Here is a 13,827-nt window from a genome sequence, read left to right on the forward strand (position 1 = left end):
CCCCCCATATCAAAAAACTATCTAAAATATCCTAAGCTACCCATTGCCCTGAAAGGGGCATTTGTATAGGCATTGTCCTTAAAAGGGCATTTAGCTCTTTTACTTCCCAGACCCTAATCTAAAAATAAACCCCCCAAAAAACCCCTTAAAAAACCTAACACTAACCTCTGACGATCCACTAACAGTTCTTGAAGTCCTGCTTGAAGGATCCATCTAGCCAGCGAAGTCCTCATCCAGGCGGCAAGAAGTCTACATCCAGACGGCCTCTTCTATCTTCATCCAGCTGGCGCGGAGCGGGTCCATCCTGAAGACATCCGTCGCGGAGCATCCTCTTCATATGGTCTCCGCCGTACACTGATTCTTCTAAGCAAGTGACGCAATCCAAGATGGCGTCCCTTGCATTCCTATTGGCTGAAAGATTTCAATCAGCCAATAGGAATTAGAGCTGCTAAAATCATATTGGCTGTTCCAATCAGCCAATAGGATTGAGCTCTCCTTCTATTGGTTGTTCAAATCAGCCAATTGGATTGAGCTCTCGTTCTATTGGCTAATTGGAACAGCCAATAGAATGAGAGCTCAATCCTATTGGCTGATTGAAATCTTTAAGCCAATAGGAATGCAAGGGGCGCCATCTTGGATTGCGTCACTTGTTTAGAAGAACCAGTGTATGCTGGAGACCGTATGAAGAGGATGCTCCGCGCCGGATGTCTTCAGGATGGACCCGCTCCGCGCCTGCTGGATGAAGATAGAAGAGGGCGGCTGGATGCAGACTTCTTGCCGCATGGATGAGGACTTTGCTGGCTGGATGGATCCTTCAAGCAGGACTTCAAGAACTGTAAGTGGATAGTCGGGGGTTAGTGTTAGTTTTTTTAAGGTTTTTTTGGGTGGGTTTCATTCTTATATTAGGATCTGGGCAATAAAAGAGCTAAATGCCCTTTTAAGGGCAATGCCCATACAAATGCCCATTTCAGGGCAATGGGTAGTTTAGGTTATTTTAGATAGTTTTTTTTATTTGGGGGGTTGGTTGGGTGGTGGGTTTTACTGTTGGGGGGTGTTTGTATTTTTTTTTTGCCAGGTAAATGAGCTTTTATCTTTGGGGCAATGCCGCACAAAAGGCCCTTTTAAGGGCTATTGGTAGTTTATTGTAGGCTAGGATTTTTTTTATTTGGGGGGGATTTTTTATTTTGATAGGGCTATTAGATTAGGTGTAAATATTTTTATTTTTGATAATTTGATTTGTTATTTTTCGTAATTTAGTGGGGAGGTTTTGTAACTAAGTGTTCGTTTTTTGTAATTTAGGACTTTGTAATAATGTTTAATTGTATATTTAAATAATTTAAGTAGGGTTAGGTTTTTGAATATGTAATTTTGTTTATATAATTAGAAATTTAATTTAATTGTAGTATAATAGTTAGGGTAGGTTAGTTAATAGTTTAAAATTAGTTTATTTTAATTCTACAGGTAAGTTTTAATTTATTTGAAGATAGGGAAGTTGTAATTTAAATTTAAAGTTAAGATGTTGTTAGTTTTAGGGGTTAATAGCTTAATGTAGTTTTTTGCGATGTGGGGGGCTGATGGTTTAGGGGTTAATAGGTTTAGTTAGTGGTGGTGATGTGGGAGGCTAGAGGTTTAGGGGTTAATATGTTTATTTAGTGGCGGCGGTGTCGGGGAGCGGCGGGATAGGGGTTAATAACTTTATTTAGGTTGCAGCGGTGTCGGGCGGCAGATTAGGGGTGTTTAGACTCGGGGTTTATGTTAGGGTATTAAGTGTAAACGTAAGTTTTTTTCTACAATAGAAATCAATGGGGTATGCTTCATTCTCTTGCAGCATCGAACATAAGCTTTCGGTGCTTTCATACTCCCATTGATTTCCATGGCATCCGCAGCCTCAAGGGTGGCAGATTGAAAACCAGGTACGCTGCGTCGGAATAGCCACGAGCGTACCTGTTAGAAGTTTGATAAATTGAAAAAAGTGTCAAATAGAGCCGAATGTGTATTTGGAACATCTGTAATAAAGTAAGCATCAATCTGCGTCGGATTGAGATTGCGGGATCGTATGTTACGTCACAAATTTCAACATTTGCCGATCTTGAGGCTTTGATAACTAGGTCGGATCAATCTCGCAACAATAACGATGCAGAATTCCAGCGTATTTTCGGTTGACACTTTGATAAATAGGCCCCTAGGTGTTATTGCATTGTCTATATATTATACGGTATTTAATTGTCATCTGTGCACAAGCAGACATACTCAGAATTGATTGCCAATTTATGACCTTCAAATTAAATGTAAACCATCTCAAACCATGAGCAAATCATTAGATTTAGCAGTGCAAAATCTCAACTTGACTGTCTTTTTGGCTTCCTTCTCTAAGGAATTCCAATCCATTTAGTTAAAGGGACAGTCTACTCCAGAATTTGTATTGTTTAAAAAGATAGATAATTCCTTTAGCACCTATTCCCCAGTTTTGCACAATCAACATAGTTATATAAATATAGTTTTTACCTCTGTGATTATCTTGTATCAAAGCCTCTGCAGACTGCCTCCCTTATCTCAGTTCTTTTGACAGACTTGTATTTTAGCCAATCAGGGCTGACTGATAAATAACTCCACAGGAGTGAGCGCAATGGTATCTATATGGCACACGTGAACTAGCACTGCCTAGTTGTGAACAACTGTCAAAATGCACTGAGATAAGATAAGACCGTCAAGGGCTTAGAAATTAGCATATGAGCATAACTAGGTTTAGCTTTCAGAAAAGAATACAGAGAGAACAAAGCAAATTTGATGATAAATGCAAATTGGAAAGTTGTTTAAATTTGCATGTCCTATCTAAATCATGAAAGTTTATTTTTGACTAGACTGTCCCTTTAAGCTGCCCGAGTTACGTATGTAATAAATCTAAACCATTCTATATTCAGATGGAAGCATCGGGTATTTACAGACAGACACAGAAACAAAACAAAGAAAGGCAAAAGGGATGACTTCTTTATCAGGTTTTTTTTTGTATAAGGCTCAATTTATTACACGGACAATAAAGTCAAAATTAAACTTTCATTACTCAGATAGAGCATGCAGTTTTAAATAACTTTCTAATTTATTATTTACTTTTATTATTTTTGTATCCTTTGTTAAAAAGCATACCTAGGTAGGCCCAGGAGTAGCAATGCACTACTGGAAGCTGGCTGCTGATTGGTGGCAGCACAAATGTGTATTTTTGTCATTGGCTCCTAGAATTGCACTGCTGCTTCTTCAACAAAGGATAACAATAGAATGAAGCATTTTTGATATTGGAAATACAGGGGAAGTTGTTTAGAAATAGTTGGCTCTATCCGAATCATGAAAGAAGATTTGGGAGTTTTATGTCTCTTTAAGCTGCAGACACAATTTTGGAGTACAAACTCGCAGACTAACTTATGCAACTGCAAGTTAAGAAGCCGTGATCAGAAAATTTCTCCTCCTGCGCAAAGTGAATCAACAAACCATTGCGACTGATTTTTTCCGGAAGAAAAGCCCGGAATTCACACAAGTGGTTGTGCAAGGGGTGGAGCTGCTTAAGAAAATACTTGTGCAATAATACCTGCAAGCAGCAAATTATAGCTCTCCTATCCTAAGCACTGCAGGTTCCCTGGCTGGGAACATTATATGGCCACTAGTTTTTAAATTGGGCTTTTAGTGCTAATTTGTGACGTATGAAATTAAATGAACAATGTCAAAATAATGTTGTGCTCATTTTGAAAGAAAACTTTTAAAATGTCAAACACTTAAAAGAAATCATGAACAAACACAAAGACAATCATGATTTAATTTGATAAATATTACTAAATTAGGTTACTAAAAGGTGAACTGAGTGTACAAAAACCTAAAACACATATAAAGTCATGAAACATAAACAACATGCCACACGGGACAACATAATAGCTACAGGGTATAAGGTCATTTAGTTTTATTTAAAACAAATCCTTAAAATGTTTATATAAAAAAGGGCCCATTTATCAAACATCAGACATAAATACTGTTTGGGAACTTTGCCCGCTCATCATTGTGGTGAGCAGGCAGAGACTGTTGCCCACTGCCCACTAGTACTTAAAGGGACACTGAACCCAATTTTTTCTTTCATTATTCAGATAGAGCATGAAATTTTAAGCAACTTTCTAATTTACTCCTATTATCAATTTTTCTTTGTTCTCTCGCTATCTTTATTTTAAAAGCAGGGATGTAAATCATAGCAGCCAGCCCATTTTAGGTTCAGCACCATGGATAACCCTTGCTTATTGGAGGCTGACACTTAGCCACCAATAAGCAAGCATAACCCAGGTTCTCAACCAAAAATGGGCCGGCTCCTATGCGTCACATTCCTGCTTTTTTAAATAAAGATAGCAAGAGAACAAAGAAAATTTGATAAGAGGAGTAAATTAGAAAGTTGCTTAAAATTGCATGCTCTATCTGAATCATGAAAAAAAAAAGTGGTTTTAGTGTCCCTTTAAGTAGTATTTCTGACCGGCTCAGACTCCAAAGTTGTAGGCTTAGCTTCATAAATGTGTCTACTAATGGATTGGAATACTGCTGGTCAGGACTTACAAACTATCCAAGTCATTTCTGCACTGCAGTCATTAGAAATCCACTATAGCCAGTTTTCTAATAAAATAGAATGCTATTGGATTTGAAAACCCCACAAAAACTATTTGAAGCATTCTTTTAACAGATTAAAATATAATTCAGACTTATGTTATTATGTTGATTAAATCTTAAAAACATGTTTGTTGCTAACACCTTAGAAACAACATTATTTAGGTCATTAAAAATAACGACACCATGAGGCCAATCTTTGATCATACAAATGTGTACAATAATCAAGGAGCTTAACCCAAATATTTATAATATATAATAATGAAAAAAATAGGCTGAAAATGTCGACCACATTTACAAAGGAAATAAAATGCTAAATTATTTCTGCCATTTAAAATAATTTCTTGTTAACAATTTTACAGCAGATTCTTTTTTACATATATATTCATAATTAACAAAATAATAATGTAGAAAAGAGGTTGCATTTTAAAGAGTGAAAGTATTTTCACTTAGATTACAGTTACGTGTTCTCTATATACTAGCTAAAATGTCAACATTCTTAATAAAAATGTAATTGTTTTTTAGTTTGCCAAAATAAATGTCATTCTCTATAAGTATAATAAATGTATAAAATGCATTATTAACACTTTTCAGTAGAATATGTTTTATGAACACTGTAAATATATATAAAAATCATGTTCTGTCAACCTATATACATATACACACACATATCACACACATATTTTAGACTTCATTGTAACTTTAACAAAAAAAGAAATACAATAATAAATAATAATAATAATAATAATAATAAATATTACAAATAATTTTCAGATCCAAACATTTAGTAAATGTTAATAACGCATTTCTCATAATTTGTGTGCTTTTTTCTCTCTCCAAGAATTATAATTGTTGTATTACGCTTGTTATGTAGAAGCTACAAAACCAACTAGATTAATTCTGCCAACTTCCATGCAATTACAATGGAACTCCAATATAACAAATGTTTTCATTTGTTACTATTTAAAATATATTTATTATCTGTCTCCTACCTTATCCTATTAGGAATGAGAAATGTGTTTTGGAGGAGCTCCCTTATTGAGTTACACTGGCCATGTTTATATCAATTTGTTTCTAATTAACAAGCGTCATGCTTAATTTCAACCAAATTACAGCACTGCGTTTTCATCACCGGCCTGACATTCTCAACCAGGATTCATGATTCCAGGTCTATCTTATCTTGAATGTCTTATTTGTTGGGCTATAGTGTGGCAATTCAATGGGAAAGGGCAATAAAAAAAATAAAAATAAAAAAATCTTCTTTTTTCTTTTTTCCAATCCATACAAATATTGTACAATTGTTCACATTTTTATTTATTTATTGTTAGTCATTGTTTCCAATTACCATTTTTGAGTTGTACTCAGTGGGATTATTTAGAAGAGCAAAATCAAAACAAAATAAATTACTGAATCACTGTGAGGCAATCGGAAAATTGTCAAAATACATTTAACCTTTTTGTACATTTTTTTAAACGGAAGTGAATTATAAACTTTTTTTGTTTTCCCCCCATTTCATCTGAATTATGGAGGTTTCATTTTGACTTCTATTTATCCATTTAATATCTGTAAAATAAGATGAATTAAAATATGAACACTACAAGATATGTTGTCCTTTATCAGTCTGAGGAAGACCAAGACAAGTACGTCTATGTACTGTATATGTGAAAGTGGATCTCATAGATGAGAAAATATGGTATGATCTACAATGTTGTGCCTCTGATGGAACCAAATTACAGACAATTCCATACTGTACAAACTCTGTGAAGTGGTTCTTCTGGTATAAGACGGCTCCAGTAATGAACTGATTGGTGCTTACAGAAATGAAAGAACTGGGTGACCTCATTAAGAATTGACCAATCAGGATGCCTGACAGTTCAGCTGTTTGCTGACTTTACTTATGGCTATCTGAATGGTTTGATTGTTCTGAGACAGTGATGCTAGTACAATGATGTAGGGGCGCATTGTGGTATTGTGTACAGCTGGCTAGTAATCTCCTGTGCTTCCCACCTCCAAAAACTCCAAATTAAACTCTGGTGCAAATATTATAAGCTCTAAATCATTAGGGAATGTAATATCAGGACTACTGAACCTATCTTACTAAGAATTTTTTAAATGGTTTAAATGCATAAATAAATTCCTACTTGGGGGTTGGTGATTGGCTGGTTGTATTCTTCTCAGGAACTGCAATGCTTCTGGCTCCCAAATAGTATTTTACCTATGTGTTGAACCCATTTAAAAGGGTCAGCAACACAAGCATGTCATTTTTGCACCTGAATGTCTCTAAAATAAACAATATATGAAGCACAAGAATAGACTGTTTAACTGTTAGCCTTATCTCCTCTCAATGACATCTTAAAAGGACCCGAGAACTAATTTATTTTTAAGATGGTAACACATGATGCTGTTAATGTAAAAACTCTATCTTTAAAATGAATTCTTACTGTATCAACCTCAAGTCATACATACTTTGAGGCTTTTTTTCAAAATCCATTTATTGGGCTGGGTTTCAAACCTGTCTTTAGGTCTCCCTGCCAGGTCAGATTCTGGGGATATTTGAACTGGAGCACAGGTGAAATAATCAGCTGATTAATAAAAACTGTACCTGCTCTCATCCAAGGTAATCTGGACAATCTGGCCGGCCAGTGCTCTATCTTCTAATTGTTTAGTCAAATTAACTTCAGCACTCAGTGATCAATTTAGCTACAGCAATCAAACTCCTGTGTGAATAAGTACTGAAGACTAGGCAAGGCACTGTCATAAGCTAAGTTCTTAAAGGCACATTCCCATCAAAATGTGAACCCACATGGATGTATTTCAGTTTTAAATAGAAGCTTTTTTTTTTAAATATACATGTATTAGAGTTATGATTCTAATAAAAGCTATAGCTGCTTTAAACGTGCATTTAAGTATGCACCGTGCACAGGTATTTTGTTTGCCAATAAATGTATATGTTTCTATTCAAAGATGTAATTCCTCTATGTGCATTTAAATTTTGATCAGAATGACCCTTTAATGAACTGGGTCTAATCTAATCACATAATCATTAGTAAATGTCACTGGAATATCTCAGGGACCAAGCTTACATCTCAGCAGGATCCCTGTATAAAATATGATTAAGGACCATTAGGGGGTGTGAAATGCGTCAGACTTTACATATGTATATATTCTAATATTAATATTTCATATTTATCACAATACCGCACTTTTGAAAGTGTCTTCCTTTTTATGTGTATGCAGTTTATAAAGGTTAAAGGTTTCTCATTCAGTGCCCATAACACACACACACCTTTTATCTACGAATGTAATTAACTGACCTGGTGGGAGGAATCCCTTTAAATACTTATGTATTATTAATATCTGACTTTTCAGGTTTCAGATCGAAGGTGAAGGGACAGTGTACTGGAATTTTTGTATGGTTTAAAAAGATAGATAATCCATTTATTACCCATTCCACAGTTTTGCATAACCAACACGATTATATTAATACACTTTTTACCTCTGTGATTACCTTGTATTTAAGCCTCTGCAGACTGCCCTCTTATTTCAGTTATTTTAACAGACTTGCATTTTAGCCAATCAGTGCTGGCTCCTAAATAACTTCATGGGAGTGAGCACACTAGTATCTATATGGCACACATGAACCAGTGCTGTCTAGCTGTTAAAACTGTCAAAATGCACTGAGATAAGAGGCGGTTTCAATGGTTTAGAAATCAGTTTGAGCCTTTCTAGGTTTAGCTTTTAACAAAGAATACCAAGAGAACAAAGCAAATTTGATGATAAAAGTAAATTGGAAAGTTGTTTAAAATTCTATGCCCTATTTGAATCATGAAAGTTTTATTTTGACTAGACTGTCCCTTTAAACAAAAAAAATGTTTAAATTTACTTTAATTAACAAATTTACCTCCCTGCCTCGGTCTCCTTTGTTAAAATGTAGCTCTTTTTCACAAGAGCATAATGAGGTATGCCTAGGAGCGTGCATGTGTCTTGAGCTCTGTTTGTAATACAGTGCTCAAGATACGTGCACGCTCCTGAGCATAATAGAGTATGCTGCCATGAAAAGGAGCTAAGTTTCTGTAAGATCATTTTCTGCACAACTCCACTGGGCCACAAGCTAATTGGACAGTTTTTTAGTAGCATACACACATATGCTGTGAGCGCCCAGTGAACCGGTATTAAAGCACCACATCATCTCAGAAAGTCAGCAGTGGCTTGGTATGACACAGATTGTGTTCAGAAAAAGAATACACAACTTCTGCAGCTCTCTAAGCTTAAAGGGACATGAAACCCAATTTTTTTTTCCGTGATTTAGAAAGAGCATGTCATTTTAAACAACTTTCTAATTTACTTCTATTATATAATTTGCTTCATTCTCTTGATATCACTTGCTGAAAAGCATATCTAGATATGTTCAGTAGCTGCTGATTGGTTGCTGCACATAGATGCCTTGTGTGATTGGCTCACACATGTGCATTGCTATTTCTTCAACAAAGGATATATAAGGAATTGAGCAAATTAGATAATAGAAGTAAATTGGAAAGTTGTTTAAAATTGCATGCCCTATCTGAATTGTGAAAGTTTATTTTTGACTAGACTGTGCCTTTAAATAGTGTTGCACGGACACTAACAGCATATGTGTGTATGCCGCTCAAAAACTAGCTCTTACTAGAGCCCGTTTTGTTAATGGACTTATATTGCAAAAATGTTTTTATTCAATAACGTAACGGACCTAGGATTTCAGTTGTGATCTTTCTATCCCTTTAAGTCTTTGACCGTCACACGTTTCCAATAAAACTATTTGTATTTTTATTGATTCTAAACATTAAAGCAGGATGCAAAGCTCTAATTTGATGCACCATTTTATTATTAAATGAACGATTATTGCTAGCAATGTGTTTCATCCTAGAAAATGTGGTTAACCCCTTAACGACCGAGGACGTGCAGGGTACGTCCTCAGAAAAAAGGCAGTTAACGCCTGAGGACGTACCCTGCACGTCCTCGGTGTGGAAAGCAGCTGGAAGCGATCCTGCTCGCTTCCAGCTGCTTTCCGGTTATTGCAGTGATGCCTCGATATGGAGGCATCCTGCAATAACCTTTTACGGCCATCCGATGCAGAGAGAGCCACTCTGTGGCCCTCTCTGCACCGGACATCGATGGCCGGTATCGTTGGTGGGTGGGAGCCGGTGTGGGAGGTGGGTGGCGGCCATCGATGGCCCTGGTCATGTGGAGGGGGGCGGGATCGTGGGCGGGTAAGTCCGGGGGGGCGCGCACGTGCACGAGGGGGCGGGCGCGTGCACGGGGAGGGAGCGGGTGGGAACCGCTACACTACGGAATTTTTTTTATTTTGGGACAAAATTTAAATACATGAAAAAAACCCTTAGGTGTCATTTAGGTGGTGGGGGTTGGTCCGTGGGGGGGGGGGGGGGGTTGTTTGATTGAGCTACACTACAGAAAAATAAAAAATAAAAAAATAAAAATAAACATTTGATTGTTCAAACTGGGTACTGGCAGACAGCTGCCAGTACCCAAGATAGCCCCCAATAAGGCTAAGAGGGAGGCTTAGAGAGCTGTTTGGGGGGGGATCAGGGAGGTTGGGGGTTAAGGGGGGATCCTAAACACAGCATATGTAAATATGCTTTTTTTTTTTTTTTTCTTAAAAAAAAAAAAAAAAAAAACGTTTATTTTAGTACTGGCAGACTTTCTGCCAGTACTTAAGATGGCGGGGACAATTGTGGGGTGGGGGAGAGAAGGGAGCTGTTTGGGAGGGATCAGGGGGTGGGATGTGTCAGGTGGGAGGCTGATCTCTACACTAAAGCTAAAATTAACCCTGCAAGCTCCCTACAAACTACCTAATTAACCCCTTCACTGCTAGCCATAATGCACGTGTGATGCGCAGCAGCATTTAGCGACTTTCTAATTACCATAAAGCAACGCCAAAGTCATATGTGTCTGCTATTTCTGAACAAAGGGCATCCCAGAGAAGCATTTACAATCATTTGTGCCATAATTGCACAAGCTGTTTGTAAATAATTTCAGTGAGAAACCTAAAATTGTGAAAAAATTTACGTTTTTTTTACTTTGATCGCATTTGGCGGTGAAATGGGGGCATGAAATATACCAAAATGGGCCTAGATCAATACTTGGGGTTGTCTACTACACTACACTAAAGCTAAAATTAACCCTAGAAGCTCCCTACATGCTCCCTAATTAACCCCTTCAATGCTGGGCATAATACACGTATTGTGCGCAGTGGCATTTAGCAGCCTTCTAATTACCAAAAAGCAAAGCCATATATGTCTGCTATTTCTGAACAAAGGGGATCCCAGAGAAGCATTTACAACCATATATGTCTGCTATTTCTGAACAAAGGGGATCCCAGAGAAGCATTTACAACCATTTATTCTATAATTGCATAAGTTGTTTGTAAATAATTTCAGTGAGAAACCTAAAGTTTGTGAAAAAATTTGTGAAAAAGTGAACAATTTTTTTTATTTGATCGCATTTGGCGGTGAAATAGTGGCATGAAATATACCAAAATGGGCCTAGATCAATACTTTGGGATGTCTTTGAAAAAAAAATATATACATATCAATGGATATTCAGGGATTCCTGAAAGATATTAGTGTCCCAATGTAACTAGCGCTAATTTTGAAAGAAAGTGGTTTGGAAATAGCAAAGTGCTATTTGTATTTATGGCCCTATAACTTGCAAAAAAGCAAAGAAGATGTAAACATTGGGTATTTCTAAACTCAGGACAAAATTTAGAAACTATTCAGAATGGGTGTTTTTTGGTGGTTGTAGATGTGTAACAGATTTTGGGGGTCAAAGTTAGAAAAAGTGTGTTTTTTTCCATTTTTTCTTCATATTTTATAATGTTTTTTATAGTAAATTATAAAATATGATGAAAATAATGGTATCTTTAGAAAGTCCATTTAATGGCGAGAAAAACGGTATATAATATGTGTGGGTACAGTAAATGAGTAAGAGGAAAATTACAGCTAAACACAAACACCGCAAAAATGTAAAAATAGCCTTGGTCCCAAACGGACAGAAAATGGAAAAGTGCTGCGGTCATTAAGGGGTTAAACACATAGTTAAATATATATTAAGCAGTATGATATTGTAATATACAATGCTTTATGATGTGTATTGAAAATATTTTGCAATATACTTGTGTTATTTATTTTGCCCTCCTTTTCCTGTAATTTAACTCTGAAAATTGTTGATTTTCTAAATTACACTGAGTTATTATAAAGTAAGGGGGGCCGCTATGTTTTAGCTGTAGCTTCCCATTATCAATATTTCCTGCTGAGGACAGTTAGGAACCGATCTAAATCAGGCAAAAAGTGAGACTGTATAGTAAGGCTGCGTGGAACATAGGATAATCTAAAAGGGTTTCTACACAGCTTTGTTTGTACCACCAGAGATAAATAGAAAACTAGTTCAAACATGGTGGTGCTCACAGTATCTTATCTGATCACCCCTTCTGAGGCTAATTAGAAATAGATATGTAGCAGAGTTAGGCTTATTTTGCCCTCCTTTTCCTGTAATTTAACTCTGAAAATTGTTGATTTTCTAAATTACACTGAGTTATTATAAAGTAAGGGGGGCCGCTATGTTTTAGCTGTAGCTTCCCATTATCAATATTTCCTGCTGAGGACAGTTAGGAACCGATCTAAATCAGGCAAAAAGTGAGACTGTATAGTAAGGCTGTGTGGAACATAGGATAATCTAAAAGGGTTTCTACACAGCTTTGTTTGTACCACCAGAGATAAATAGAAAACTAGTTCAAACATGGTGGTGCTCACAGTATCTTATCTGATCACCCCTTCTGAGGCTAATTAGAAACAGATATGTAGCAGAGTTAGGCTTGTGAAGTATGTAGCTTGCACTTGTGATTCTCAGACATGGAAAAACCACAGTTTGCACAGCTAAAAATGATTGGAAAAGGGACAGAATAAATGTTGAATGCATGTTCCCACATTTTGTTTACTTAAAGGGATAGAAATTTGATTTAAATGGCATGTTCCTTCTGAATCATGAGTTTAATGTGCCTTAAATCAAGCGGGCTACCTCTTCCTACATTGTAGGTTGGATCACAATGTACATTTCACAAAAACTGATTAATTGTGCAATAATAAACATGACTAATGCAATATGTACACCCCTTTAACCCTTTGTTGCTGGAGAAGCAGTAAAACGTCACTGCACAATGTGTTGAAGATCACTATGCAGCAATAGAGTTTAAGATCTTAAAAACATCAAGTGGATTTGTCCCTTAAACAAACAAATCCTAAGTAAAATGAGAACCATACACACCTTAAACTGCCTCGCCTGGTGTTGTCTATGAGATTCTTCAACCTGTTTAAACTTGGATTCCAGACCCTTCATTTGATTTTCCATTCTCTCCACGTACTGAAGGTCTCTCTGGGTCCGCCTGTCCAATACGTCTATTGACTGGGACATATTTTGCACCTAAAAATACAAAATAAAAAAACAAAAAAAGCACTAAAAAAAAGGGTCACTAAATACACAACTATAACTAACATTATTCTCTTTAGGTTTATTTAGTTGTATCACTTAGTGTGCTTTACCATTGTCATTTGAATAGTTTAATGATGTGGGTCAAATGAAAAAAAGGACATTTGAGTATTGATCCACATATGTGCTCCTTTTTGTACGTTATATATGGTAAAACTTATAAAAAAAAAAGAAAAAAGAAAAGTTGGAGCGATGCTCTTTAGAGAACGCAGGCATTTATCACCGGTCAAAACAGTTACCCTGTACAAGATGTATGCGCAAATATTAATTCACTTTAAATCTTCAATATCTCAGGATTAAATATGAGCACACATCTCATCTGTATATCCTTGTGTCTTTATGTTTTAGTTGGGGGTCTCGATAGAGACCAGGCTTTAACCTCTCATGGCCCTGCAATCAGTAGTGTGTGCCACGTGTGAAAAGAGGGCTCACAATTTATGGAAATTGCCTTTACAGTTTGGTGACAGGATTTCCAAGATGGCCGTCACAATGTTGCTGTTCAGAAAAACGGTCACCATATTAGTACAGGAAGACTTCATAAGAGCAAATCCTCTGGTAAAGACTAACCAAAGGGGGGAGGACGACTCGGTCACTGTGAATCAGATCCTCATTGAGCTGCCGGGCCAGAATTGCTGATTGCAAATAACCAGAAAGGGCACT

The 13,827-nt window shown here is 36.6% G+C and overlaps 1 protein-coding gene across 1 annotated transcript in view; it reads right to left on the bottom strand.

The window, feature by feature from the left end:
• OLFM1 (olfactomedin 1) overlaps positions 1-13,827 on the bottom strand; it is a 66,415-nt gene that overhangs the window by 44,110 nt on the left and 8,478 nt on the right. The window contains exon 3 of the mRNA XM_053695957.1: positions 12,946-13,101. Within this exon, the coding sequence (XP_053551932.1) occupies positions 12,946-13,101 (156 nt within the window). The remainder of the gene's footprint in view (positions 1-12,945; positions 13,102-13,827) is intronic.

The sequence above is a fragment of the Bombina bombina genome, chromosome 12 (assembly GCF_027579735.1).
Source record: "Bombina bombina isolate aBomBom1 chromosome 12, aBomBom1.pri, whole genome shotgun sequence".
NCBI classification, from domain to species: domain Eukaryota; kingdom Metazoa; phylum Chordata; class Amphibia; order Anura; family Bombinatoridae; genus Bombina; species Bombina bombina.